Below are 24464 nucleotides of genomic sequence, written 5' to 3'. Positions count from 1 at the left end.
ACGGTGGGCGCTTATTGAAAAATATCGTCAATTTAATTATTAAGTTTTTTCTCCTTTTCCTTCTTTATATAAAATTTCGAAACTATAGATAATAACCGATGAAAAATTTGTTTCACAAGCATTAGGGTATTTCATATTTTCCCGTTTCAACGCGCGTCACGCTAAATTCCATTTCTCTTTCTCTCTCTTTCTGCTCACGTTGTTCTCAAAGAGCACGTTGTTAGTACGGATCTTTTAGAAATGCAGCCTTGGCCTAGCGGAGTGACCGCTTTATATACATATACATATACATATATATATATATATATATATATATATATATATATGTAGTCATTTTCTTCTGAACTCTTCTGTTCGGTTGATTTCATTTCTACTTAAAAAGAAGAAAAAGCCAAAAGATTTTTTAATCTTTAAATGGAAATACATATATAATATATATTTTATCTTCAAAAGAAGAAAGTAGTCGTTTTTTATATATTTCTATCGTCCATTTTTAATTTTCAAAGAAAGAGGATGCAGAAGAAATTTTAAAATAAGCCGCCTTGCGGCCCGACATATAGTTCCATTGGGCCCGAGGCCGTTTAAATTGTTCTGCTTTAAACTGTTTTTCTTTTTTACTTTTTTTCTGTTACTCAATACTATGATTACCTTTCCCCTGTCCGGTTCTTGCTCTGTTTGTCGTCTGTGGATGAACTTTTCTTGGTTTTCTTTCTGTTTCTATTTTTTCATCCTTTGGCTCTTTGGGTTGGGGGAAATGTTTCTCTTTTTCCTGAGTAAAGAAAGAAGAAATTTTATTTCATTTATGATGAATTTTACTTTTCGATTTTGCTCATTCACCAACCAATGAATGAATGATGATCGGTTTGTGTATTTTGCATGGATGTTTTCATGAAGGGAACAATAGGAGACGAAAAGTTAGTCAAAAGCGAACTGCTGTGTTGGTTTAGCTTTGCTGATGTCGTTCCTTGAGAAACTTTTCCCCATTATCGATGTATCCATCCATCCATCCATCCATTTATATATGTGATGTGAAATTCTGCTTTTGCTGAAATAACTTACTTGTTTGTTTTGAAGTTTCAATTTTCTTTCGTAAAAATCTCCTTACACGAAGAATACTGACAAATTAGAGAAATGCAAGTACTATGTGGTACAGTGCAACAACAAGCTCACACTATCCACACTTGTCTGCCAGTTTACGTGTACAAGAGAACATAAATCATCAAAAAAAAAAGAAACAGTGCACGTATGGTTTTTTATGAGTTCATATTTTATTTGCTTTTATTTACTTATTTATTTTTTTTGAAAATATGCTTGTTGTGAGTTTTGTTTTTTTTTGTCAATGCTCTTTCTGATTTGTCGTCGCGAGTCTGCTGAATGAAATGGTTTTTTTACTGCTCAGATAAGAAAAAAAATTACAAGAAAGCCTGGAGCTTCTCAAAAACGCCTACTGTGTCTACTGTATGCCCAAGGCCAATGATCGACAAAGTGTCTCTCTTTTTTTGATTTTTTGCAAATCATATTTTGTCTGCCTGTTTCGAGGTGAAACGAAACCGAAAAAGCCACACCACCATTATTATTAGTATTTTATTGATTGCATTTTCGTTCAAGTCTCAAAGACTCTAATTGTCTGACATGAGAAAAATTAGTCCTTTCTCTCTTGCTCTCTTCTTAGTCGATTTCACTCACGAAAATGGTCCAAAGATTTTTATGAACGTCACTGTAAAAACTGGCGCCACTGTTTTGTCGGAAAAGAAGACAACCGTTTCCGTTTTTTTATTCAATTTTTATTGTGTTCTCATTTCGAAACTGTCATCGATAGTTTTGTTCAAAATATACATATATCTATATTTTATATCTTCTTGTTCATGATTTCGATGAATGTGGAAAAAAGACAGGATCATCCAAAATACACTGCAAATGCAAATTTACAAATGATAAATAGATAATTAGATGGATAAAAAGCCTTTTCATTACCATTGACAGGAAGTAATATTCAGTATATGCACTGAATATACAGATATGCGCGCGCCCATCGTCGTCTCTGTAACCGATGTCCAGTTTTTTTTCTTTCCAATCAAATCCGTTTACTTTTTAAATGATGATGATCATCAAATTATTGACTCACTTTCACACATTTCAAATGCCGTCTGTGGCTTAAAACTGTTTGTTTTCTTTTAAATACTTTTTTGCAGCATCTCCTCTTTCTCGTGTTCTTTTTTTTATTTCATACAAACATCATCAGCCTGGCTGGTTGTGATATTACTTTTATTATTCTTTTACGGTCGCTCATTAAAGATAAAACTTTTATCAATACACTTTTTTATTGGTGACAATAATCACACGAGTACAAATATATATATATTTATATTTATATATAACCAACGAACATCACAGGAACATATAAATAAGTGAAAGAAAAAAATATAAATCTACCTTTATCAATTGATGATTATATATATGTACATCAATAAACATTATTACTTACTAATCAAGCTAACATTATGTGACTAACACAATGAATGATTAATCGATCGACCGATAAATCACTTTGTTCAATTATAAAACAAAAAATATTAAAATCGTCTGCTTTTTTTGTTTTCATTTGAAACCTTAAGTAACTAAAATGATCAATCGATCATTTTGTTCCATTGTAAAATAAAAAATATTAAAATCATCTGCTTCTTTTGTTTTTTTCATTTGAATAACTTTTGTTTGAAAATGTTCATCTTTTTTTGTACCTTCGCATCTTTAAACTGCTGAACTGTCTCTTCTTCCTTTTCCACACCGCAGATTGGCGCCAAACTGGCAACCTGAAAATCAATAACCTAAATATTCAAACAAAAACAACTAACGTTATTTCAAAAAAAAAGAAATTGTTGTACGCAATAACCAAAGTACAGATCAATTTGAAATTGAAAACACTTTTCAAATAACCAACATATACCACCTGATGAAAAAAATTTATCCAAAAAAATTAATTTCCACCTAAGCAATCAACAATAAAAAAAACATTTCAACTATTTGTCTATGGGCAAATCATTCAACAGCACTCAGTTTTTTCTTCATTTTATGCGCTTTATAATTAATTAATTAATTACAACAGCTTATATTCAGGCAAAGTTTGCTTTTTCGAAATAACTGTAAAAATCCATATTTGATGAGCAAATTTCAAGATTAGAGAAAATTAAACGCGAACGAATCTCCTTACCTCTTCCGCTGAAGAATTGGTGGCGCCATCACAACTGCTTTTCGACTGGGGAGTTTCAACCGTATGGGCGCTTCTCTCCACTGCGTCCAAACGTAAAGCCATCAAATAATCACTTTTCTCTTGCTACAAACAGACAAACAAACCTCACCGAGCATGAAATCAACAGAGAAAAAAAAGCAGCTTACTTCACTCTTCATTGCCATTGGTAAACTGTTGTTTCGTTCTTCACTTTCCATTAAACGTTTGGCAATTTCCTAGAATCAATCAACCAACCAACAAATACAACTCGTCGAAAACAATCATCCCACCACACCCACACCTCGTCACGAGCTTCGAGTAAAAGCTGATCACGGCTTTGTTCCAACATCAACTGCTGGTGCAGTTGTCTAGCATATTGTTCGTCGTTGCTCTCCTGTTCGTGGCGTCGTTTCCAATATTCGTGCTCTTCAATTTCTTGCTCTTTTTTCGACAAACGCAAATCCGTACCAATAATCTGCCTTTCTCCACGATTCAAGTTGTAATGTCTGTTGACTGCACAGTGAAAAAAACAACAACATTACAAATCTGCATTTTCATTTCTGTCTGGTTGGTCAATCAAGCAAAAAAAACGCTCGTTTACATTCTTCATCTTGCAGACGTTGAGCAAGGCTGAAATCTTCGACTTCTTGCCACTGCCGGCGAACTGAAAAGGCAAAAACTGCCTTCAATATATTATAAAATATGCACTATAACCACCAACAACCTTGGCGTATGTTGGTCGACTGCTGCTCTGACAGATCATCCTCATCCACTGTAGTGGAATTCATCGTCAACGCAACGTTCAAATCAAGCGTCTCGTCGACAGCATTTTCACCAGCTACAATAATTGATCGGCAAAACAGCAAATATTTGTCATCATATTATGGAAATCAGGATAATAATCAAATCAGTAAACCTGATATGGCTTGTCATTGAACAACGCAAACAAAAATGAAATTAACCACAATTAACAAAAACATTTTTATTGCTCATAAATCAACTGCTGCTCACTTAACTGAAGTGGAAACAATGCGTGTAAGCAAGCACTGGAAAACGTGTGAACTTTAAAAAGATAAGATGGGCAAATAGACGGATAAATAAATATATATAAAGAGAGAAAGAGAAAAATGATAGATAAGATAAATAGATAGAATGATTAGATAAACGCACACACACACAGATAGAATGATAGCTGAACACACTGATAGATATACTGATAAATAAATATCACTCCTTTTAACGATATAAATCTGCTAAACATGACACGCAATTAACATAATCTCCACGTCCCGTTACTCTATAAATATAAATAAAAATAAATAAATAAATAGATAAATAATAAATATATGTATATATATCGCGTTAACAGTAAAAAAATAAAAAAAATAAATATATGCAACACAACACATACTGTGCCAACTCTGCTCCAATGTCTTCCAAATGTTCGGTCATCTCAGCGTTTTCATTAGCAAAGCACTGGATCGACTGTTTCAGCCAAGATACAAAAAGCTATGATAATACGAGAAGCAGAATAAGACACAAGGGTTGGGGCAATTCTATGAAAAATATTTTTAAAAAATCCACTCACATCATGGTTGTACTTGGCTATAACGTACAACACTTCGCCCACCGCTTCGCTGATCGAATGTTCAATGTGCATTATGGCCGCCTTGAGAAGAGTAAATACCAGCTCAAAACCAAACTTCATCACGTAAGCATTGATAATTTTTACATCTTCTTCTTTTCTCTCTTTAAATTCCTGAAGTGTTGCAGTTGTTTTTTTTCAAATTTGATCAATCCAAATTGGCAATGATTTCTTCACATTGCTCGGCAAATGCAAATATACACTACTACAACTCACTTTTGCATCTTTGTCATTGGAGACAAACTCAAACAACGTGCGCACAAAAACGCACATACTGCGAAACGACACATCCGTATTGATATTGGACGTTGCAATGACCAATTTAATCATCACTTCCTGCAACTGGACCGAAGCAAATGCATCGGGAAAGCAGACAAAATAGCTGAAAAATATGCAAATGGAACAAGCATTGTTCAAGTCTACAACTCAAATGGGCATTTTTACCGATGCACAAAACGGAATAGATCATCCAACGTCTCGCTACAATCATCGGAGAAATTTTTCTTGCTCAACTGTTGGAATGCTATTGGAATCATAGCCTACAACATCGAGCAGTGAACAAGACGAAAAAACAAACAAACGAAAACGGTATCCATTCATATTTTACGTTGAACAATTGCTGCAGACCGGAACGAAATTCCGGATGTTCACCAAATTGGTCAGTCAAAATGCTCGCCATATACATATAGCAAGAGTAGCCGGTCTTCTGGTACATCGTGTAAATCTGAAAAACGAAAAAATTTTTCCATATCAATTCAAAAATTAACCAAATCAAATATTGGCACGTATACTTTGATGGTGACGGGTTCCAGAAACACCAATGCGGTTCGTCCCAAACAACGAAATATGTGACGCAACCCTCGACAGGCATGTTCACTGATACTGTAATCCCCAGCAGCAGCTTCGCAGATTTCCAATAATAATGGGCATAACTGAAAATAGAAAACACGAACCCAATACTTGAATATTTTCCTTGCAAATTTCGAACAGTTCCAACTGGAAATTGTTCATTCATTCATTCTCCACATCTGTTTGCGAACGGAAAAAGAAATGAACGCAAATTGCATTCCAACTAATGACATTTACAACAAAAAAGATCTTTACGTGTTGTTAAAAATATACACCAGATAACTGACACTAGTTTCAATCAATAATGAAGAATTTGGTAATTTATGAACTTGAATAATAAGTCGAAAAGAAAAAAATATTTGGCAATTCCAAAAAAATAAATAATCCAAAACTTATACAAAACATACTTGGGTACAAATTGGAAAAAATGGATGATAATCGTCCTTGTCAACTTGAAGTTTTACAGAGCGAAAAAAAATTGAAATATTGTCGAGATAGTAGACAGCTCGTCGAGGAATACAATTATCTGCGCTCGCAACTCTCATCACCTAAATTGCTTATTAACGTTGAAATTACATATGCAAAAAAATAAAGCAATAAATGAACAAACAGATAAATAAATAATATTCTTACGTCAGTCAAACGGTTCACTTGATCCGAAATCAGTTCAATCATTGTCGGTTTCAACCGTTCGAATGCTGACGCCTTCATAATGTTCATGACAGCTAAAAGGTAAATCATAACGTGTAACTCACATCAGAACAACAACAGTCTGCCAGCAAATGACATCTACGGTCAATATTAATATATCAAAATGAAGTATTAAAGGAAAAAAAACAAGTAGAAAAAAATCAATAAATAATTTAAATAAACAACAACAAGAAAAACCTCCGATCAAGCGGGAAGTGATTTTTGAAGACGCTTCACTTCGAAAAGCATTTTTGAGTATGTTGATCAAGTCGTCCAAAAATACGACTGCACTTCGTTGGTCACTCAAGTAAACCACTGCTCCCGAAGCCATGTTCTGTAACTTTGGAATGTTGAAACAAGCAAGAACAAATTTAAATGTCGCATCTGCAACAGAAAATGGAAAATATTATTTAAAATTCTGGAGAAAAAAACGAATAAAACGGACCATAATATTCTGGATTGTAACAAAGCCATTTGTAAGAGCAAATCACGAAATCCAACGCAGCTCGGATAAGACAAGGGTGGATGTCCGGTGGCATTGTTGTAATTGAGCTGAAAACTTCTCCAGTCTGCTCAAAATGTTCCCTACAATACAGATGTAATGTACTGTAATAACAACACGAAAATAAATGATAAAATTCAACTTACAAAGGCGAAATGCCCGACACCGATGAAAGTACATACATGCATGCTTCCACTTTACGCCAATCGTCTCCGCAGCTGGTTAATTTTTTGTAAATCTGCAAGAAATACGATGAAATTGTTGAAAAAAATTTTTCACCGCGGTATCACCTTCTTCAAAAGATTTATAGAGCCAACCATGAAGGTGACATCTCTGATCGACTCGCGAGCCATGAAACGAAAATCTTCAAATTCGCCACCGTACGGAATAATAAGCTATATGAAATAAGCCGATCACAAAATACTGCAAACATGCCGAAACAAATGCGCATACAAAAAAATATCGACTTACCATGTCTTCTTCATAGCGGCATAGGTTCATTAATTCACTCACGTATTTATAAATTTCTTCTTCTATATTGCAATGGTCGTTCATTTTATAAACCGCTTCGGATAATAAATACCAAAAGCTGAACGTTTTTAAAATAAGCTGCAAAGAAAAAACAAAAATGAAACATTTGGACAAGGTTAATTTTTTGTCTAGTGAAGAAAAGCAAATTTTCAAAGCTGTCTGTAAAGTTTTCAGAAAAAGTAATGAAACCAGAAAAGAAACATTTACTTGATAATCTTTGAAAGTAAAGATGTCGAGCATCAATGTCACTGGCTTTTTGCCAATATCTGGGTCGGCTTCAGTGATCATAGTAGTGATGCACGATTCACTCAATTCTACGAAAAGCTTCACGTAACTCTGAATTCTAGAAAAACAAAAAAAACAAGTACAATCGGTTACATAATCAAAAATATGGATCTACATATCAAACAACATAATCGCTTTGCCTACATTAACATAAATTACAAGTATAATAACAACTTTTTTTTACTTTCGCTCATCTTTCTCCGTCACAGCAGTGGACAACATCGGCAGCAATTCGAACAATTCCAGTATAATATGCTTATAGTGTTGGAGAGAAAACGAGGGCTTGTATTGCTGAAAATAAAAACAATAAACATATATATATATATATATATATAACAAATAATGAAAATCATCATTATAAAATAAAAAACAAATAATTAAAACAATATTCTGACCATATCTGCAATTTCAAGCAAAAAATTCGATGCACATTCTGCAGCACATTCGTGAATGGCGGCATCCGCCGACTGATCTTTCTAAAAGAAGAAAACAGCATTACATCATCATAATCATTTGTTGCTTCAACTGAAAATTTCTGCTAATATTTCGATCAAAATAAATACGTACCAAAATTTCCAAAATCGTGCCAAATAATGGATATTGAATAACTTCATTCGGTGGAAAAATGGGACCAATTAAATGAGAAAGGCACTGCAATGCACAGTGCTGCGCGGCGAGGCATTCTCTTACTGTTCCGTTCATAGCAAAAATGGAAGTCTGAATAAACCAATTATGAGACTTTTATTCTATTGTATAACAGCAGTTGAGATTATTGCCCAGAAAAACAACTATTTCTTCCAAAGTAAAAGAAATATTAATTAATTATATATTCGATGCTGAATTCAAAATAATTTTTATAAAATAAATCTAACTATATAAACATAACTATTCAATTCATATTTATCAAATTAGAAATAAACTAATTATTTTTATAATACATTAAATTATAATGAATATTTAACAGAAAAATAATACGCATTCTAAAAACCCCTGCTTGGGTTACTACATTTTATATTCGATTATATTCGAAACTAAATCTAAGTACGAATTTACAGTATTTGAAAAAGTTGTTTAACTAACTTTAATTTAAATTTTTAAACTTTATCAATTTAATAATTAGAAATTTATTAATTTATGTTTCAAAAAAATTATACATACTATGCATTGCATGACATTATTCATCTGCAAATGCATTGCTTGCTTCAACTCTTGTCGACGACATATTCCAACGCGAAGCCGGTCGTTACTCAATTCTTCGGCGTATGTCGACAATACTGAAAGAAAGAGCAAGTGTTGATTTCCAGTAACAAGCCTAAATTCAAAACAAATAAATAAACATTAACCTTTACATATTTAAATCATTACTTGGAAGACAAATCCAAAACTGGATCTTTCCAATCTTGAACTCTAATGTGCAAAACTGCGATCGCCGAAGAAAGAGTCGCCACAACAGGTTTCATTCCCATAGCATAAAATTTTCTAAAAATATTTCAAATTTCAAACGACATTATTGATTAATTAAGCTGCCGATTACATTAATAAGGTGGCCAACGAATCAAAAAACACTGAATACGATTCACTGGAAGCCTGTTGAAAATTCTTCAACAATTTTGTCCTAATTGTCGTTGCGGCAAATGTCCACGCGGCCGGCAAAGCATCATTATTCAAAATTTTTTCCGCAACAGCGACGGCCATATCCTACAATTTACAGTGTTAGATAACAAATGAGAAAACTCAAAATCAAAAAAACAAAGTTTTTTAATGAAAATTATCTCAATATTAAATTGAAATTGTACTTTACAAATAAAATGCATTTTATATGATTAATGTTGAAAATGTTTAAAACAAAATGGACAGATTATAAAAAAAGAAACTTAACATTTAAAACGTTAAGAAATCAAATTTAATAATCTAGTTAACATTTACCGACTGCTGAAATTCATTAAGCCAATTTGTAGCACTCCGAATTTCTTCAACATTTGAGCCAGCCGACATCGTCCTCACCGCACAGATTACGTTTGTGACAAGCGAATCGACGTCCATCTCCACAATCTAAAGTAAAATAAAATTGAATTTAATAAATTTAAAGTGAACTGATCAAAAACAATAATTATAAATAACTAAAAATGGTCTCGCCGAAGCACAAAGGATTACATAAAATTACGCAATCGTATAATGAGAAACTATTAAGAGTTATTTAAGCAGTTAATGCCTATTCAAATCAAAAAGCAAATGAGTCTGAAGAAGCAACCAAAAACATTCGCAACAGAGAGCCACGAGCGTGCCAAACACAACTACAACAAAGAACTTTAACCCGTCATGTTCAGTAAAATAAGTAAATGCAGGTAAAGAAAATGTAGGTTAAGTTGAGGAATTTAAGAATTTTATTCCGTTGGTATTGTGATCAATTTATATTACCTTTAAATTTGTAAAATGTTTTTAAAATTTTTAGTATACTTTTGAAAAATTATTAAAAGGTTTTTCAAATAAAACAGCAATTTTATTTATTACAGTAAGCAGGAAGAAACAATAAAAAAATATCTTGGACAAATAGTGTTTTAATAAAATTAATAATTTAAATATATATATATTTAAATATTTAAAAATTATTTTTTAGCGATGCTACTTTTATTTATCGGTGATTTTTTTCTTTGTCAAAGATATTAAATTAACGTTTCATCATTATTTTATATATTTTATACTTTATTAATAATTTAATGATTTTCTAATTCACTATTGGCTTATGTTATTTGCTCTGTCAACGTTATAAAAGGTTTGTCATTTATTAATAATCACGTTCAATAAATTTTCATTTGATTTGAAAAGCCTTATAAATTATTAGAAATGCATTACAAAATAAAAAAAACGGCAAATTTAATTACTTCATTAAATTCTGTTCAAAGAAAATGAATTTCAGATTTTTACTTATTTCAGAAGACGTTAAATAAAGCTTTGCTATATTACAGTAACATTTCATAAAATTACATGATAATGAATCAAGTTTTATTTCATTCATATTTAAAATAAAAGCATATAAAGGGTTTCATAGATCATTTGAAATTAATTGCAGTTTTATCTGTTAATAACAGCGTATTGTATAGAAAAGTTTAGATGGAAGTTGGTTTAGATGCGTATTTAAGTACAAAGTGCGAAAATTATTGATGACAAGCAAAGTAATACATGAAATCAGAGAGCAATAACCTATCACAGACATCTGTAATACTACTTGGCTGCCTTGAATGCAGCCATTTGAGAGCCTACATATTTGAAGTAGGAATGCAACAGCTCTTGAATAAGAGTTGTCATTCTGAGAAGAAATTTCTTCATTATTGTTTTACTGGGAATACAGTTGTTCAGCAAATTGTTGTTTTTGTTTATCAAAATTATTCTTAAAGGAACGTAATACTTTTAATTTCTCTGTTATTCGCTACAGTTTTTACCGGGTGAACGCAGAATTTGATCAACAAAATACAACGTTTGAGGAGGGTAAAATCCAGATTGTAATGTTGGATGTGAATATGGCATGCGGCCGTGAAGGTGAACAAACACTATGCGAACAACATTTTTGTTTTGCCGTAATGAGACGTGGGATGAAATTACTGGCCAGGAAGTCGAAACGGCGAACAATAGCGCTTCTTGATTTTAGAAAAATACGAAATACAAGAATCAAGCTTGCGTAATAAAATGTAACAAGCAAAAATTTATCATCTCAGGCGCAGATCATAATTTTATTCAATAATACCCAAAATTCATGTCCAACCATGGCTCTATACGAACGCGTGTTTGAGATACTCTGGCGAGAGCCAAAGTTGTATAACAACAGTTGAATCGTTTCACGTATAAATGTATTCGAAATGCTTTATCAATAGTAGCAGTGAGATTATTGCATTAAAGTATTTCAACGGTCAAAAAGTATTTTGCAAAGAGTGAACAACAGCGTCAGCTCATGATGAATGGCCTTATGTTGTTCCTTATTCGGATACTTTTCATTCAAATGGTTCAACTTTATTACGTATTCAATAAATTCAAGTAAATCACATAAAATGTACATTGAACATCATCTCCTTAAAGTAATGCAGAATTGTTATTTTCCATAAATTCAGATAAGCTTCGATTTACGGCTTCCAGAATATCGATTTCTTCTTCTGAATTATAATTCATAAAGCATTTTTTCATACAAATAACATACAGCGCCTCCTTATCAGGACACGAATGAAGTTTTCCTTGACAAATTTCAATAATTTCCAAGTATTCTTCTTCACATATATTGAATTGACAGTGCGAGAGATACATGGACAATATCTACAATATTGAAATCAGCTGTCATTTTTAATTAAATATTTAATTTTTTCTTAACGTTTTATTTAAAGTAAACAATTTTTGCATTGCACATCAAGTGCAGTTGTGTAGATGACAATTTATTATTGCTTTTAAATTTCAACAGTTAAAAACATATATAAATTGTAAGTAATACTTATTTCTAAACTAACTTTAAATAATCAATGCGTTCATAATTGTTCATATTTAATTTACGACTCGTACTGTGAAAGTTACGATCAAAACAAGCAAGAGCAATTCTTATTGTCTAAAAATTACTATAATGAAGTTGATAACCGGCAGTTTGTGATGTTATAAATTGGAACTTTTAATTTTATGTATTTTTGAAAAGATATTATTTTAACACTTATTTTTCTTTTAAAACTCATTTTATGATAAGAAAAAATACATGTGTACTTGTGTATATTATTATAACAATATTTTTCACATGCAACTTACGTTATAAGATACATACATGGGTTATTGTAAACAAATTATAAACAGTAAACGTAGTTATTGTAAAAAGCAGAAGTTTTAGATGCAAAAAGAGCATTATAATAATATTCAACTTACGCTTATACAGAAACAGACTTTTAATAATATTATAAAAGCGATTGGCGATAAGGAAATCAAATGGTGCATAACGCAGGAAGAGAATGAAGAAGTGTAATATCAGGAAAAAGATTGCTACGCTGTTATTGCTTTTCGCATGCCATTGCTTTGAAGATTGATTAGTTCAGTGCGTTATATGTCAATGTAAACAAATTTATTTGCGTCCAATGAAACCAGATGCTGCGTGAAACAAAAAAAAATTCATCACCAAAATTAAAACGTAAAAGTGGCATAAATGCAATCTGTGTTAGAACAATGATTTCTCGAATTACGCAATTCTGATTTCTCATTTTTAGTAATGATTCCTCATTTCAGAAACTTTATCACAATGTTTGGGAAGGAAAGAAAAAAATTTTCAACGCATTATTTTCAGAATTCTAAAAATATTTACTTTTCAATGAAATTTGACTTTAAAAATTGCGTGCAGCAAAATGAATGACTTATTAATGTCAATAACGTCTATTTTATATAAATTTTTCTGTTCATTTTATAATTAATGTAAAAACGAACAGATAAATTTGTCAAATGAATAGTATTCAATTAAATAATAAATGCTTACAATTCAAACTTGCAAACAACATACTGTATTTATTTTACAGTGCATTTGACAGTGCGTTAAAGCGGTGCATTTTTAAGCTGTGTAATTTTATTTTCGTAAAGTAGTTTTTCGTTCATCATTTATTTGCTTATATTAATAAATTATTTATTGTAGATATCAACGTCAATCCTTGGTTGACTGGTTTATTTTTGAAAACATTTCTGTCAAATTATGGTATTTCTGTTTTTTTGAGAAAACTTTGCGTTAAAATTTTATTTTAGGATTCATTATTAAGTAGAATAGAAACCGGTCATCGAAGTCTTATTGTATGTTAATCGTCATTATGTAATATTCGTTTGTTGACAAGGTTGTTTTTGCAGAATGATTGCCAAGTTGATTTCTATGGAACAAAGTTAGCCACATGTTCCAGCGATCGACTGGTCAAAATTTATGACATAAAATCGGATGGACAGTTTATGGTTGAAGCTGAATTAAATGAGTAGGCGAAAATCGTTTGTGCAAAAGTTTGCTTATAGAAAAGTATTATAGCCATCAAGGACCAGTTTGGCAGTGCAGTTGGGCTCATCCAATGTTTGGAAATATGCTAGCTACTTGTTCTTATGATAAAAAAGTAATCATCTGGAAATGCAAGGAGAGAAAATGGTCTAAATTTACTGAATTTGCTTGTCATGATGCATCAGGTACATGTTGATTTTTAACAGTTCAGTAGTTAGTGCTTGTTTTGTGTTCAAGTGAATTCCGTTTGCTGGGCGCCACACGAGTATGGAATGATTTTAGCTTTCTGTAGTGCTGACGGTACTGCAACAGTCATGTCTAACATTGATCAGAGTAAGCATCGGGACTGATTTTGTTGATTAATGAGAAAGTTAATCTATTTTAGGTTGGAAGCAGTCGAAAATTTTGAATGCACATAAAGTTTGTTTTTACGTTACTTTCTACTTTTTAAGTATTGTAGCAATTTTAGCGAGGATGTAATGCAATAAGTTGGTGTCCGATCGCTTTTTCTTTTTCACTGTTTGAACAGAAAGCATCTCATGCTTCTATGCGTGTTGTGACTGGTGGATGTGATAATTTGGTGAAAATTTGGAAGTATGTTTGTTGTTATTACATAAGTTGTGTAATTTTGAAGATATGTTTTTCAGTTTGAACAATGATAATCAATGGGAACTGGAAATTTCACTCGAAGGTCACGAGGATTGGGTACGTGGTGTTGCCTGGTCTCCTATAGTTAACAGTAATGTGCACAAAATTGCTTCCTGTTCTCAGGTATTTCAAGCAGTTTAGTCACTTTAAATTTTATTCAATTGTATTTTCAGGATTTCACTTTCATAATCTGGGAATGTAATGACCTAGACAAAAAGATGTGGATTAAAAAATTTCAGTGGCGTTTTGACAATGTAGCATGGCATGTCAGTTGGTCGCTTTGTGGTACCAAGCTTGCAGTTTCAGTTTCAAATCAGGAGGTGATTTTATATTTTCAAATTTTATTATTAGTGATAGTTTATTTCATTAATCATAATTTAGGTATCAATTTGGAAAGAAAACTTAGAAAAGCGTTGGATTTGTGTTTATGACTCTAAAAAGAAAAGTGGTGCAAGTGGTGACAGAACGAAATAAAATGATGAAATTTTTATTCTGATTTATTATATATTCAAAACTTTTTCTCTTTCGATGAATATTATGTGTGTGTGTGTGTGTACGTGTGCGTATGTGAACATGATTCAACAAACATGTTGAGGAAATAAAATTATGTAACATTTATTTGTTGAGAAGATGAATCGTGTCTTTTAGAATTGCAAGATTTTGACACTAAGAAAAGCAATTGAGAACTAAAACCTTTCAACCAGCAAAGTTCAAATTTGCCATTTTAATTATTTTTAAAATTATTCAATTTCAGTCACAATATCTAGATAGATATATTTTTTAAAACCTGCTTAATCTTTTTAAATGAAAAAGTAATACAGTATTCTTCAAAAAATTCAAGTATTTAAATGTATTCAAAATTTTAAGATTGATATTATTTATAATTTAATGCCGAAATTTGATATTTGTTTTTTATAAAAAAATAGACAAAGACAACAATTTTCAATTCAAAAGGAATTTCTATAACTTCTTTGTTTATGCTTATGTTGTAATGTATTTAACGTAGGATTCAAATTTAATCATTTACATTTCCTATAAGTGCTTAGCTTTTGCACTGCTTTTTCTTGTATTTCAAATTATGGCATATCTCATCTTGTGCACTGCGTCAAATGAGAAATTCATTCGATTACATCCTTTGTGAATGTACAAACATCGTAATTTTTGTTGTATAAATTAAAAATAATTTTTATTCCGTCTGCATTACATTATTATGTTAGTGTATAAGAAAAAATTGCAATATGTTTTCCAAATTGAAAATTCGCCTATTCAATTGATCTTGATTGTTCGACATACTATATTTTCACTTTGACAGTTATGCATACTTTGTCTTGTACTGAGTTTATGGTTCCGTTGTGGAGATCGATTTTTTCTGACGATGTATTCGAATTGTAATTTCAAGTAGATTACATTATATGAGCTGTTTTTCAGATTTTGCATATTATTGACGCGCGTGTTCGTTGAATTTGTGTTCTACCGATTCAATTTCTACCGATGGATGATAGTGACGAAAGAAAAGAAATCACCGACAACAGTTTTCTAAAAAGTTGCCTACAAGCTGCTGCAGTTTTGCTGAATGTTTCTATTTTTCTCTTCAGTCCATTTCTGGCTGTCTGGTTGTTGTTTTATATCTTTTACCAAACTCAGCTGTGGTGGACTGTAATTCTGTACGCGATTTGGTATTGTAAAGATTTTTACGCTCCATGTACTGGATCCCACTTGTTCATACCATTGCGCTGTTCATCGTTATACAAATATTTGGCCGACTATTTTCCAGTTTCGTTGAAGAAAACCGTTTCCCTGGATCCGACGAAGAATTACATCATTCCGAATCATCCACATGGAATCATGACTGTCGGAGTTTTTACCAATTTCATCACCGAAGCGACAGGATTCAGCAAGCTTTTTCCAGGAATAACCTGCTATACGTGCACGTTGGTTGGAAATTTCTACGTACCTCTACGGCGAGAGTACCTGCTACTCCTCGGTAAGCAAGCAGTGCTGAATTGTTGTTTTTGTCTCCACTGACAAGCTTGAATATTAGGAATCGTCGACTGCAGCAAAGAAAGCATCAGCTTTTTGATGAACAAACCAGAAGGTGGAAACGCAGTGGTGATTGTCGTCGGCGGTGCAGAAGAAGCGCTTGAGGCACATCCAAGAAAGCATACTCTGGTTCTCAAATCAAGAAAAGGTTTCGTCAAGCTTGCTCTGCTTTCCGGGTAAATTGGACAACATTTTTCACTTACGATTAATACAAGCAAGCTTAATTTTGTATACTGAGCTCATCATAATTCATCTTAAAAAACAATCAAATTAACAAAAACTACAACAATACCGCTTTCAAGCTAGCATCAATCGATATTATTATTTTTTTACGTGCAACGTAAAATCGATAGAAAACACTTCATTCACAACGTAGATCGTAATTCACCGCTAGTATAGTAGCAGTAGTTGAATAGTTAGCTGCATTTCAGTGCATCACTGGTACCATCATATTCGTTCGGTGAAAATGATATATTTCGACAAATCAACAATCCACATGGCTCCTATTTGCGAAAATTTCAAGTAATAATTGCAATCTTTTCCAAGAGAAGAAGATCATCAGTTTGGTTTTCTTTTCATTTTTTCAGAATAAATTTCGCAAATTTATTCGATTCTCCACACCCGTGTTTTATGGTCGCGGTTTCTTGAACTTGCCTTTCGGGATACTGCCCTTTCGACAACCCATCTGCACGGTCGGTAAGTAGTAGCGGAGCTTGTAAAGCGTAAAATGTTGGCTAATGCTTTAATTCTGATGTTTGGTTTTTGTTATCTTTTTACAGTTGGTCGACCAATCGAAGTCACCAAATGTCCAAATCCCACACAACAACAAATTGACCAACTCCACCAGCGTTACATGGACGAGCTGAGGTTGCTGTTCGAAGAACAGAAAGGCTTCTTCAACATTGCCGAAGATGTGAAATTGGAAATCATTTGAACGTTTCAAAATCTTCGGCTTCACCTGTCATTTTTTACAACAAAAATTAAAACTCTAATCATGTGAAGCAATACCAAGTGGAAAAAGAAAAAAGATTAAGAAAAGACAAAAAACAAGCTACAAACGAGAATATTTCAATTGTTCTTTCCTTCTCCATTCTGTGCAACAACGTTCGTTTCATTTGAAATTCAACAAATCATACTGTAATTCATTCAAACCGTTGCGTGCTGTTGGTTTGACAATTATTCTCCATATGCAAATCAGTTTTGTTTTGAAGAAGCTGTTGAATGAAATCAGGCGATTATCAGTTTTTTTCTTCAAAGTACATCAAAAGCAATCGGTGCATTTTCAAATAGTGCTGCTTTCTCACATTTATCTCTACCAATTCGACATGTCGCTTGAAATGACAATGAATAAATAAAATAAACTACATCCAACCTTGTTATTACTCATAACCCGCACGAAATGGACGACAAAACTGAAAACAATTTCTGCGCAGACAGATAGACAGGTGGAATCATGGCATGAACAAGCGAGGCACGGAGGGCAGTCGAATTATTAATTTTAAAAGAGGATAAATTGAGAGGGAAGGAGAGAGAGAGAGAGAAAGCGTTGATATTATTATGATAAAGAATGACAAGTAAAAAACAAAGTAATATTTAAATTTTTTATATAGGCATATATATATAGCATCGAACTATGAACTACCATGACGAATGGTGATTGAAGGACGAGACCAGCATTTTTCAGCCATAACCAGTGCAGGTGAAGCGCAAATAAAACTTACAATTCATTTCCAGTAAAATCACCATATTGCCAAATATTCAACTGGAAAAGAAAACGGGAAACAAATAATATAAAAAAAAAATTTTCCCCACTTTTCAGATTATCATTTACAAATTATTTGCATACCCTTTCCGATTTCGCAGATTCCTGAGCTTGTAAATAGTCAGCAAGTTGCAGCTGCATTTTCCGATCACGACGTTGTTCCACCAGACAATAGCCGTTTCGAATCAACGATTTTCCAATGTCACTTTGATCGGCTCGAAGCAAAGTGACATATTCCACACCACCAAGACGATATTCCATATTCATCAAACACTGTTCCCCGTTCACCTCCTTATAAAAGTGCTTCACCGCAGCTGTGCAATAATCGGCCTGGAATGAATAAATTTGCATGCAATAATTGAATTTAAGAGCAAGAAAAAAAACCTACATCATCCGGAAGCTTGAGCAAAGCAAACGCGCATTCCCTTGCTCCAGGAGGACGTGAAGCGAATCCTGCTGGCAAACTGGCCAGCTCATTTTGCTTTCTGGCTTCTCTCTAAATGTAATTTTTGTTTCAGATAAATTATCACCAACAGATAGATATACTAATTGATATTGATCGCGAGTAAAATCATACGTTTCCAAAATCAATATAAAACACGTCAATTTCGTCTTTTCGGACAGCTTCGACTCGAGCTCGATACCACTGCTGATCTGCGCTGAACAACGCAGCACAAACATCGCCCTTTTTGGGAACAAATGCCCCTTGCCTGCCAGGATCGGCATTCAGTGCAGTCCGCATCTCCTTCATCATCTGCTCCAACTGCGAACCTATTTCAGTTAATAATGCGAATTATTAATATTGCAATACAATTGCACATTTGGTACCTTGATCGAAATATTGAATGTAAAATTTCAAATTTTCACATATCTCCGTCACCAGAACGGCTTTGTACTGCGGCACTCGCTCCGGAACGATACCGGCCGAAGGGGTGGCCGAGGGGCCTTTTTCCAAATCGTCCGCATCGTTCAATTCTTCGGCCTCATCGTCGTAATAAGCTAGGGTCCAAATTTTCAACTTCGCTTCTTTGGCACGCATTTCGGCGGCTCTCAATGCTGGACCGTATTTCGACCTGTCGGCGGTGAAGTGAACCGCAGCGAGGCCGTTCTCCACAAGCAGCTCGGACAAATTTTTGCCATGAAAAAAACACCAGCCGATGAAATTGCCGGCTTTGTCGACGGATTCAACTTCGAATTCAACCTGAAAAAACAATTTAAATTGAAATAGTAAATTAAACAAAACAAAACAGAAAAATACTTCTCGTTGTAAGCAAAAATCTTTCGTAAACTGCAGCGCTTCTTGGCTAAACGGTTCGTCTTCAGCTTCTGCTGCACCACCGCCTTTGGTCATTCTTCCAGGTCTTGGACAACTGACACCTTCGTAATTGATAATAATGAAATGAAATAAAATAAACAATACTGACGACATTATCCGACGAATAAAATGAAGAACAAAAACAGATGCATCATGAAATAAACCAACCAACCTCCGAGAAGAAGAGTTATCATAATGGACTCTTTGGGTACAAAAATGCGCAAACGACTGCCCGTCACAACAAACTCTACCAAACCGTCGGTGCGTCCTGATCGAATCAAAAACGGCAAAAATTGCTTACTCTTCGCAACATTCTGAAATGGAGTATCAGGGGAAATAAAGAAAAGCGAAAATAAAGAAATCCACCCCCTACCCCTTGTAGTTCTTGAAGTCGTACAATTTGCTTTTCGCTTGTATTGTAAATGTTGGCGGTTTCCATGTGGTTGGCGTCGACCGAATGCTTGAGTGAGTGAATGCCAAGACGAGCCTTTTCAGCAGCTGCTTCAGCAGTTAGAAGATTGTCGTAGAAAGGTGATCGATTTTCGTCCCCTTGTCTATTCCGTACAACTGTAGCCAAACCTTTGCTAACCAACAGTTCGGCCATATTTCTAAAAATACACCAAAATAATAATTTCAAATGACAAAATTTGAATAGCATATTAACATACTGTCCGCCGAAGACCACCGTGCAACAAGTCCTCTCCGGCAACTGATTGACGCTCGGCTGAACGTAATCGATCGTCACGTTCACCTTTTTGCCAATCAATTTTTTGCGCAACACTTCTCGAGCTGCAAACATAAATGGAATGTCGTACAAAGGTCTGAATTGTCGACCCGACTGAGTTTCTCTCACTAAGCCAGCATCTTCCAACCTGAAAACAGTGACTTCAGTCAATCATTCAGTCAGAACGAACATCCTCCTCCTCCTCCTCCTCATCATCATCATCATCATCATCAATTTTCTTCTTCTTCTTTTGCAGTCTTTCAATTGTTAATCTGTTCACTCACCGTGGTGGTCTGACTGATGACAGGAATATTTTCTGGTACATCCCGTCCTGCTTTTTGATTATCATCGAATCGCCAAGGGTAATTTCCACAACCTTCGCCTGAAAACTGTTTTCACCTGCGGCTTTCGCGTGACTCGGTTCGTAATTTTTCCACAATCGAAGGCGACGCTCTTTCGCTTGACTGAAACCAATAAAATTTTAATTAAAATAACAAAATCTGCAATCACGTACCGTTCAGCTTCACGCAACTTCTCCGGCCCAGAGGTTACCAAAGGCATGCTCCAGTCTACACACTTGGCGAAGCCTTCTTTCAACAACGCTTCGGCAATATTTCCATGCTGAAGTGAAAAATAGTTGGAAATTTAAAAAAATACTTGCTTTTATAAAAAAAACCTTATGCAACACAGTGCCCAAAAAATTCTGATTCGACGCGCCTTCCAATATAACTTCCACATCATTCTGAAGCAGACGACATTCTGTAAAAAATTTCGCTTCTTCCGCAAATGGTTCTGGATCTTGTATCATTCCACCTTCACCAAGTTTGAATGTTGGAGTCTGAAAAATACACATACATACATGCGTAATAAAAATATATCATCAAACCATAAAACTATTCGAAAGAATAATACTTCCTTGAAAACATAAAAATCAGACGTTATGTCATGTCATGAGTAGCTTCAAAGCACACACAAAGCAAAAACAACAATCATTACGCAGTAGGTACTAACAAAAAAATAAATAATAATAAGTTTACTATTCCCTCATCATAATTCGAAAACTACGTCAGAGTAAACAATTCTTTGTTTAATAAGACTATACATTACATCTTCAATGTAATTACATCCAAGCATCTGATAAAACAAGGAAATACTTATAGAGTTATATAGAAAATGCAACCTAATCAATCTTTTGAAATGATCGATCACCATGCAATCTGTATTAGGTACTACAGAAAAAAGAAACTAGCAACTGAAAGTCATGGTCTACCGGCACAAAACTTCATTCATTGAACTGCATTTCAACATATTTAACTTATGGACTCCGAATCTTAAAGCGATCCACCTGTGAATCCACAAAAATGTCCATCTACTTAATAAATCTATTTCATAAACTTACTACCCCAAAAAATAAAAAAAAATACTTTAAAAATATATTTGAAAAAAATTTTTTTTGCAGTATATATTTTACAGTATATCTAACAATGAAAAAAAGCTTGAGTATCAAAAAGAGAATACAGTAGATAGTGTTATGTAACCACTTGAACAGCAGCAGTGAGAGAAGTCGAACAATCTACGGTGATGAAGTTACATAAACAATCTCTCCATTAGCAATCCTCGTCAACAGACGTCAGAAAAGAAAACAAGAACATCATTCGACGAAAGGTAAACTAAGTCGACTATGGAATCAAATGATGAAAGTGAGTCTGAAAAGCCCCGTTTGTGAAACAAAAGAATGATAAAATTTTAAAGATAAAAAAAAACGAAGTACAGCTATTTATCTAATTAATCATGTTTAAATTTATTTACGTTTTTTTGCGCGAAACAGAAAACAAGGAAGAAGCGCGTTAAAATAAGAGAGAAACAATAAATATTGGAAAGATAACGTACTCGAATGCCAGAAATCATGATGGTCACGTAATGAAAAGAGGGTAGTAGAAAAGCTCTGACGGTGCAGCCGTCCCGGACATGCTCGATGACCGCTTTGATGCGACTGCGGTTGAAAGATTCGACCAAGCTTCTGGGGTTTGCTGTTGACCAGATGATTTGGCGGACATGCTTTGTCGCATCATCTGCTTGCCATTTGCCTTTTGAATTCGCCTTCGCCGTGTTCTGCAATTCCAACAGACGCTTCACTGCATCACTGAATAAAAAACGCAGACTGATTAAATTTTTATTATACAATTGCAGACTCAGGAAATTTACTCGTTGCTTTTCACGCCACTCTGACGCACTTCCAGCCAACCTTGGCTTACTAGTGTCTCGGCGACATTCTGACGTTTACCGTCTGAAAAATGATGAAGGCGATCTTCTTCACCGTGAATTATAATATTAATTACCTATAGTAACGAAAACGCTTCCATATTCTCTGCCGCTTGTCGGCACTTTATAATCTACGGTGAACAACAACTCATGGCCAACGACCAGCTTTCGAAGTGCTTCTCTGGCTTCCCAAGCGTAGGGCTAAACAAAGTTGTATTATTTAAATTCAACTTATACAGCTGAAAAAGATTAGACAAAAATTAAAAAAATATTGGTCAGAGAGAAAGGACAAGTATAAGACAAGACAGAAAAGGTAAGGAAAGGAAGAAGATGAGGGACTCATCATAGAAGTAGGTATACTTCATCTTGGGAATCAGTAGCAGTCGAATCGGCCTGACGCCGAGCCAACTTTGGGGAAATAACATTGCTCAGGTTGATAAGACGTTCGGGAGGCGGCCCGCCTTTCGGTTGGCCACGTATCACAATGGAATCACCGCCCAGAGCCATTTTTCCAATACCACGCATCAAAGGTGGGGAAGAGACAGGTGCAGGCTGCGGGGTTTGACTGCTAACGTTATTTGGATACATCTTTTTACTTAATTCTCTTGATCAGAAACGAATGTGAGAAGACGTGAACGAAGCAACCGACGTGTCGACAATACGAGGTCAAATGAACTGAGCACCACCAATGAACACGTGGAAACACTGACGACTAGTACAGCACAACTTGTTACTGTCCAAAAAAAAGAAAATCAAGATCACTGAATGCTTCCTCATTTTCAATTCGTTTAATTTGAAGCGGAATTACCAATTACAAGAATTTACAATTTTGACCACCGCGCAAACTCTAATGCACTAGTCTGTGTTATTTTTTCAAATTTAAAATTGCCCGCAGTTTGCAAGTGAAGTCTAATGTTCATTAAGACGGCATTCTTTTTTTTAAATTTTAGTACACGTCATCTAAAGATACTGTAAATATATTTAAACTGTCATTTATACTTTTAAAATGAAGCAAATTAATCTTGAAGGTCATGATTACATGTCACAGGTTTGCCTAAGATTGGCTGCATGTGTAATTTCACTGGGTTTTTTATTTTGATTTTGAAATATAAAAAGAAATATTAATTTTTCCAAACGTATTGAATTATATCTTTTGTTCAGTTATAATGTACTGTACCAGAGGACGGTGAACGCGACGGCTAGACAAACAGCTATTCCAGTCATTGCACAGAAACCGGTTTTATTTGTCATCTCCTTTAAATGGTATAAAATTCTTGTTGGTTACTAATTTTGGTTTTGCATTTGAAAATTGAAAAAAAAGCATTATTACTGTCAATAATGGACACGAGGAAAAACAAAACGCAATTACTAGCAAATGTGCAGGCAATTTGTGCAGAAATTTTGCAGGCTTTGTTCAAAGATTTCAAATATTTGCCTTGTTCAGGTTGGCTGCAATCATTTCAGTAGATGTAAACAACCGAGCAAGTTTGAAAATGAAATTTATTACACAAATTCAATTATTAAAATGCTGAAATTGGATTTCATTATTCAGTATTTAGATATATGTGACAAAAGTGATTCAAGTTAAGCGATTCGTCTTTAATCTTTTTTTTGTTTTTTACTTGGTAATCAATTTTCAAATGAGCTATTAGTAGAATATTCTGTCTGCTTTGCAGCTTTTATTTCGTACTGTCGAAAAGCAGATTTTCATTTCAAGCATTGAATTTGGAAATGGACAATTTGAATGAATATCAATATGTTTAGCCATGTATTCAGCAAAATATTTACAATTTTCCCATAATAGATATTTATAATGGTGTCGGATAATTCAAATTTATTTACATGTTCAGTCGATTATTATTTGTAGTTTATAATATGATAGCCGCGTTTTATTGTTCAGTGTTTTTCTTGCTCATAACGAGAAATGTTATTGATCGATTGATCTAAGGCTGGAAATTTATTATTGATTCAACACAATGACAGAGATGTCGTTTTGCAATAC

At 33.8% G+C, this 24464-nt stretch overlaps 5 protein-coding genes across 5 annotated transcripts; 1 reads left to right on the top strand and 4 right to left on the bottom strand.

Annotated features, from left to right (window-relative positions):
- Positions 1-2108: 2108 nt before the first annotated feature.
- Tsp_08211 (conserved hypothetical protein) lies at positions 2109-4678 on the bottom strand. The gene is made up of 10 exons (XM_003373572.1): positions 4638-4678; positions 4468-4523; positions 3951-4064; positions 3818-3890; positions 3492-3732; positions 3352-3462; positions 3209-3331; positions 2891-2947; positions 2739-2810; positions 2109-2153 (listed from the first exon to the last, which is right to left on the bottom strand). Exons 1-10 carry the CDS (start codon positions 4676-4678, stop codon positions 2109-2111), a joined length of 933 nt encoding a protein of 310 aa, XP_003373620.1.
- A 13-nt stretch (positions 4679-4691) lies between these two features.
- Positions 4692-12522, bottom strand: Tsp_08210 (conserved hypothetical protein). The gene is made up of 30 exons (XM_003373571.1): positions 12505-12522; positions 12215-12313; positions 11914-12030; positions 11632-11731; positions 11471-11585; positions 11201-11363; positions 11067-11116; positions 10955-11035; positions 9980-10022; positions 9655-9780; positions 9302-9426; positions 9094-9207; positions 8887-9040; positions 8296-8445; positions 8124-8204; positions 7913-8019; positions 7651-7786; positions 7384-7521; positions 7203-7307; positions 7059-7150; positions 6856-7016; positions 6609-6794; positions 6354-6445; positions 6128-6268; positions 5639-5803; positions 5479-5595; positions 5316-5410; positions 5088-5253; positions 4828-4985; positions 4692-4782 (listed from the first exon to the last, which is right to left on the bottom strand). The coding sequence occupies exons 1-30, from the start codon at positions 12520-12522 to the stop codon at positions 4692-4694; spliced, it is 3486 nt and encodes a 1161-aa protein (XP_003373619.1).
- A 660-nt stretch (positions 12523-13182) lies between these two features.
- Positions 13183-14833, top strand: Tsp_08209 (protein transport protein SEC13). The gene is made up of 11 exons (XM_003373570.1): positions 13183-13189; positions 13370-13437; positions 13477-13521; positions 13576-13694; positions 13745-13896; positions 13949-14044; positions 14097-14131; positions 14181-14305; positions 14359-14482; positions 14533-14679; positions 14741-14833. The coding sequence occupies exons 1-11, from the start codon at positions 13183-13185 to the stop codon at positions 14831-14833; spliced, it is 1011 nt and encodes a 336-aa protein (XP_003373618.1).
- A 1117-nt stretch (positions 14834-15950) lies between these two features.
- Positions 15951-17786, bottom strand: Tsp_08208 (hypothetical protein). Its single transcript, XM_003373569.1, has 7 exons — positions 17783-17786; positions 17660-17730; positions 17235-17357; positions 17021-17133; positions 16314-16618; positions 16150-16275; positions 15951-16021 (listed from the first exon to the last, which is right to left on the bottom strand). Exons 1-7 carry the CDS (start codon positions 17784-17786, stop codon positions 15951-15953), a joined length of 813 nt encoding a protein of 270 aa, XP_003373617.1.
- Positions 17787-18233: 447 nt separating this feature from the next.
- Tsp_08207 (nuclease domain-containing protein 1) lies at positions 18234-23050 on the bottom strand. The gene is made up of 15 exons (XM_003373568.1): positions 22823-23050; positions 22540-22663; positions 22406-22487; positions 22091-22343; positions 20877-21038; positions 20715-20821; positions 20485-20664; positions 20145-20348; positions 19850-20084; positions 19649-19790; positions 19420-19538; positions 18990-19362; positions 18739-18932; positions 18550-18657; positions 18234-18491 (listed from the first exon to the last, which is right to left on the bottom strand). Exons 1-15 carry the CDS (start codon positions 23048-23050, stop codon positions 18234-18236), a joined length of 2769 nt encoding a protein of 922 aa, XP_003373616.1.
- Between the last annotated feature and the right edge of the window lie 1414 nt (positions 23051-24464).

This window comes from Trichinella spiralis (genome assembly GCF_000181795.1).
Source record: "Trichinella spiralis strain ISS 195 chromosome Unknown Scfld6, whole genome shotgun sequence".
Lineage (NCBI taxonomy): Eukaryota > Metazoa > Nematoda > Enoplea > Trichinellida > Trichinellidae > Trichinella > Trichinella spiralis.
The sequence above is the reverse complement of the archived record's forward strand: the minus strand, read 5'-3'. Positions and strand labels throughout refer to the sequence as shown.

Excerpts from the sequence above, each read along its gene's own strand:
- Tsp_08208 (XM_003373569.1), bottom strand. Across the intron at positions 17,358-17,659 it reads ATGCACCGATTGCTTTTGAT|GTGAAGCCGAAGATTTTGAA; the intron begins GTACTTTGAAGA and ends AAAAAATGACAG. Across the intron at positions 16,276-16,313 it reads CAGGTACTCTCGCCGTAGAG|GTTATTCCTGGAAAAAGCTT; the intron begins GTACGTAGAAAT and ends CACGTATAGCAG.
- Tsp_08209 (XM_003373570.1), top strand. Across the intron at positions 13,695-13,744 it reads GTTGAAGCTGAATTAAATGA|CCATCAAGGACCAGTTTGGC; the intron begins GTAGGCGAAAAT and ends AAAGTATTATAG. Across the intron at positions 14,132-14,180 it reads AAATTTTGAATGCACATAAA|CGAGGATGTAATGCAATAAG; the intron begins GTTTGTTTTTAC and ends TAGCAATTTTAG.
- Tsp_08210 (XM_003373571.1), bottom strand. Across the intron at positions 11,036-11,066 it reads GCTGAACAACTGTATTCCCA|AATGACAACTCTTATTCAAG; the intron begins GTAAAACAATAA and ends ATTTCTTCTCAG. Across the intron at positions 9,427-9,654 it reads TTAATGAATTTCAGCAGTCG|GATATGGCCGTCGCTGTTGC; the intron begins GTAAATGTTAAC and ends TGTAAATTGTAG.
- Tsp_08211 (XM_003373572.1), bottom strand. The coding sequence starts at position 4,678 with ATGACCGAACATTTGGAAGACATTGGAGCAGAGTTGGCACA. Across the intron at positions 2,948-3,208 it reads CCAATTCTTCAGCGGAAGAG|GTGGTATATGTTGGTTATTT; the intron begins GTAAGGAGATTC and ends TTTTTTCATCAG. Across the intron at positions 2,154-2,738 it reads AGCAGTTTAAAGATGCGAAG|CCACAGACGGCATTTGAAAT; the intron begins GTACAAAAAAAG and ends AACAGTTTTAAG.
- Tsp_08207 (XM_003373568.1), bottom strand. The coding sequence starts at position 23,050 with ATGTATCCAAATAACGTTAGCAGTCAAACCCCGCAGCCTGCACCTGTC. Across the intron at positions 22,344-22,405 it reads AGTGGCGTGAAAAGCAACGA|TGATGCAGTGAAGCGTCTGT; the intron begins GTAAATTTCCTG and ends TTTTTTATTCAG. Across the intron at positions 18,933-18,989 it reads CATTCAATATTTCGATCAAG|GTTCGCAGTTGGAGCAGATG; the intron begins GTACCAAATGTG and ends TAACTGAAATAG.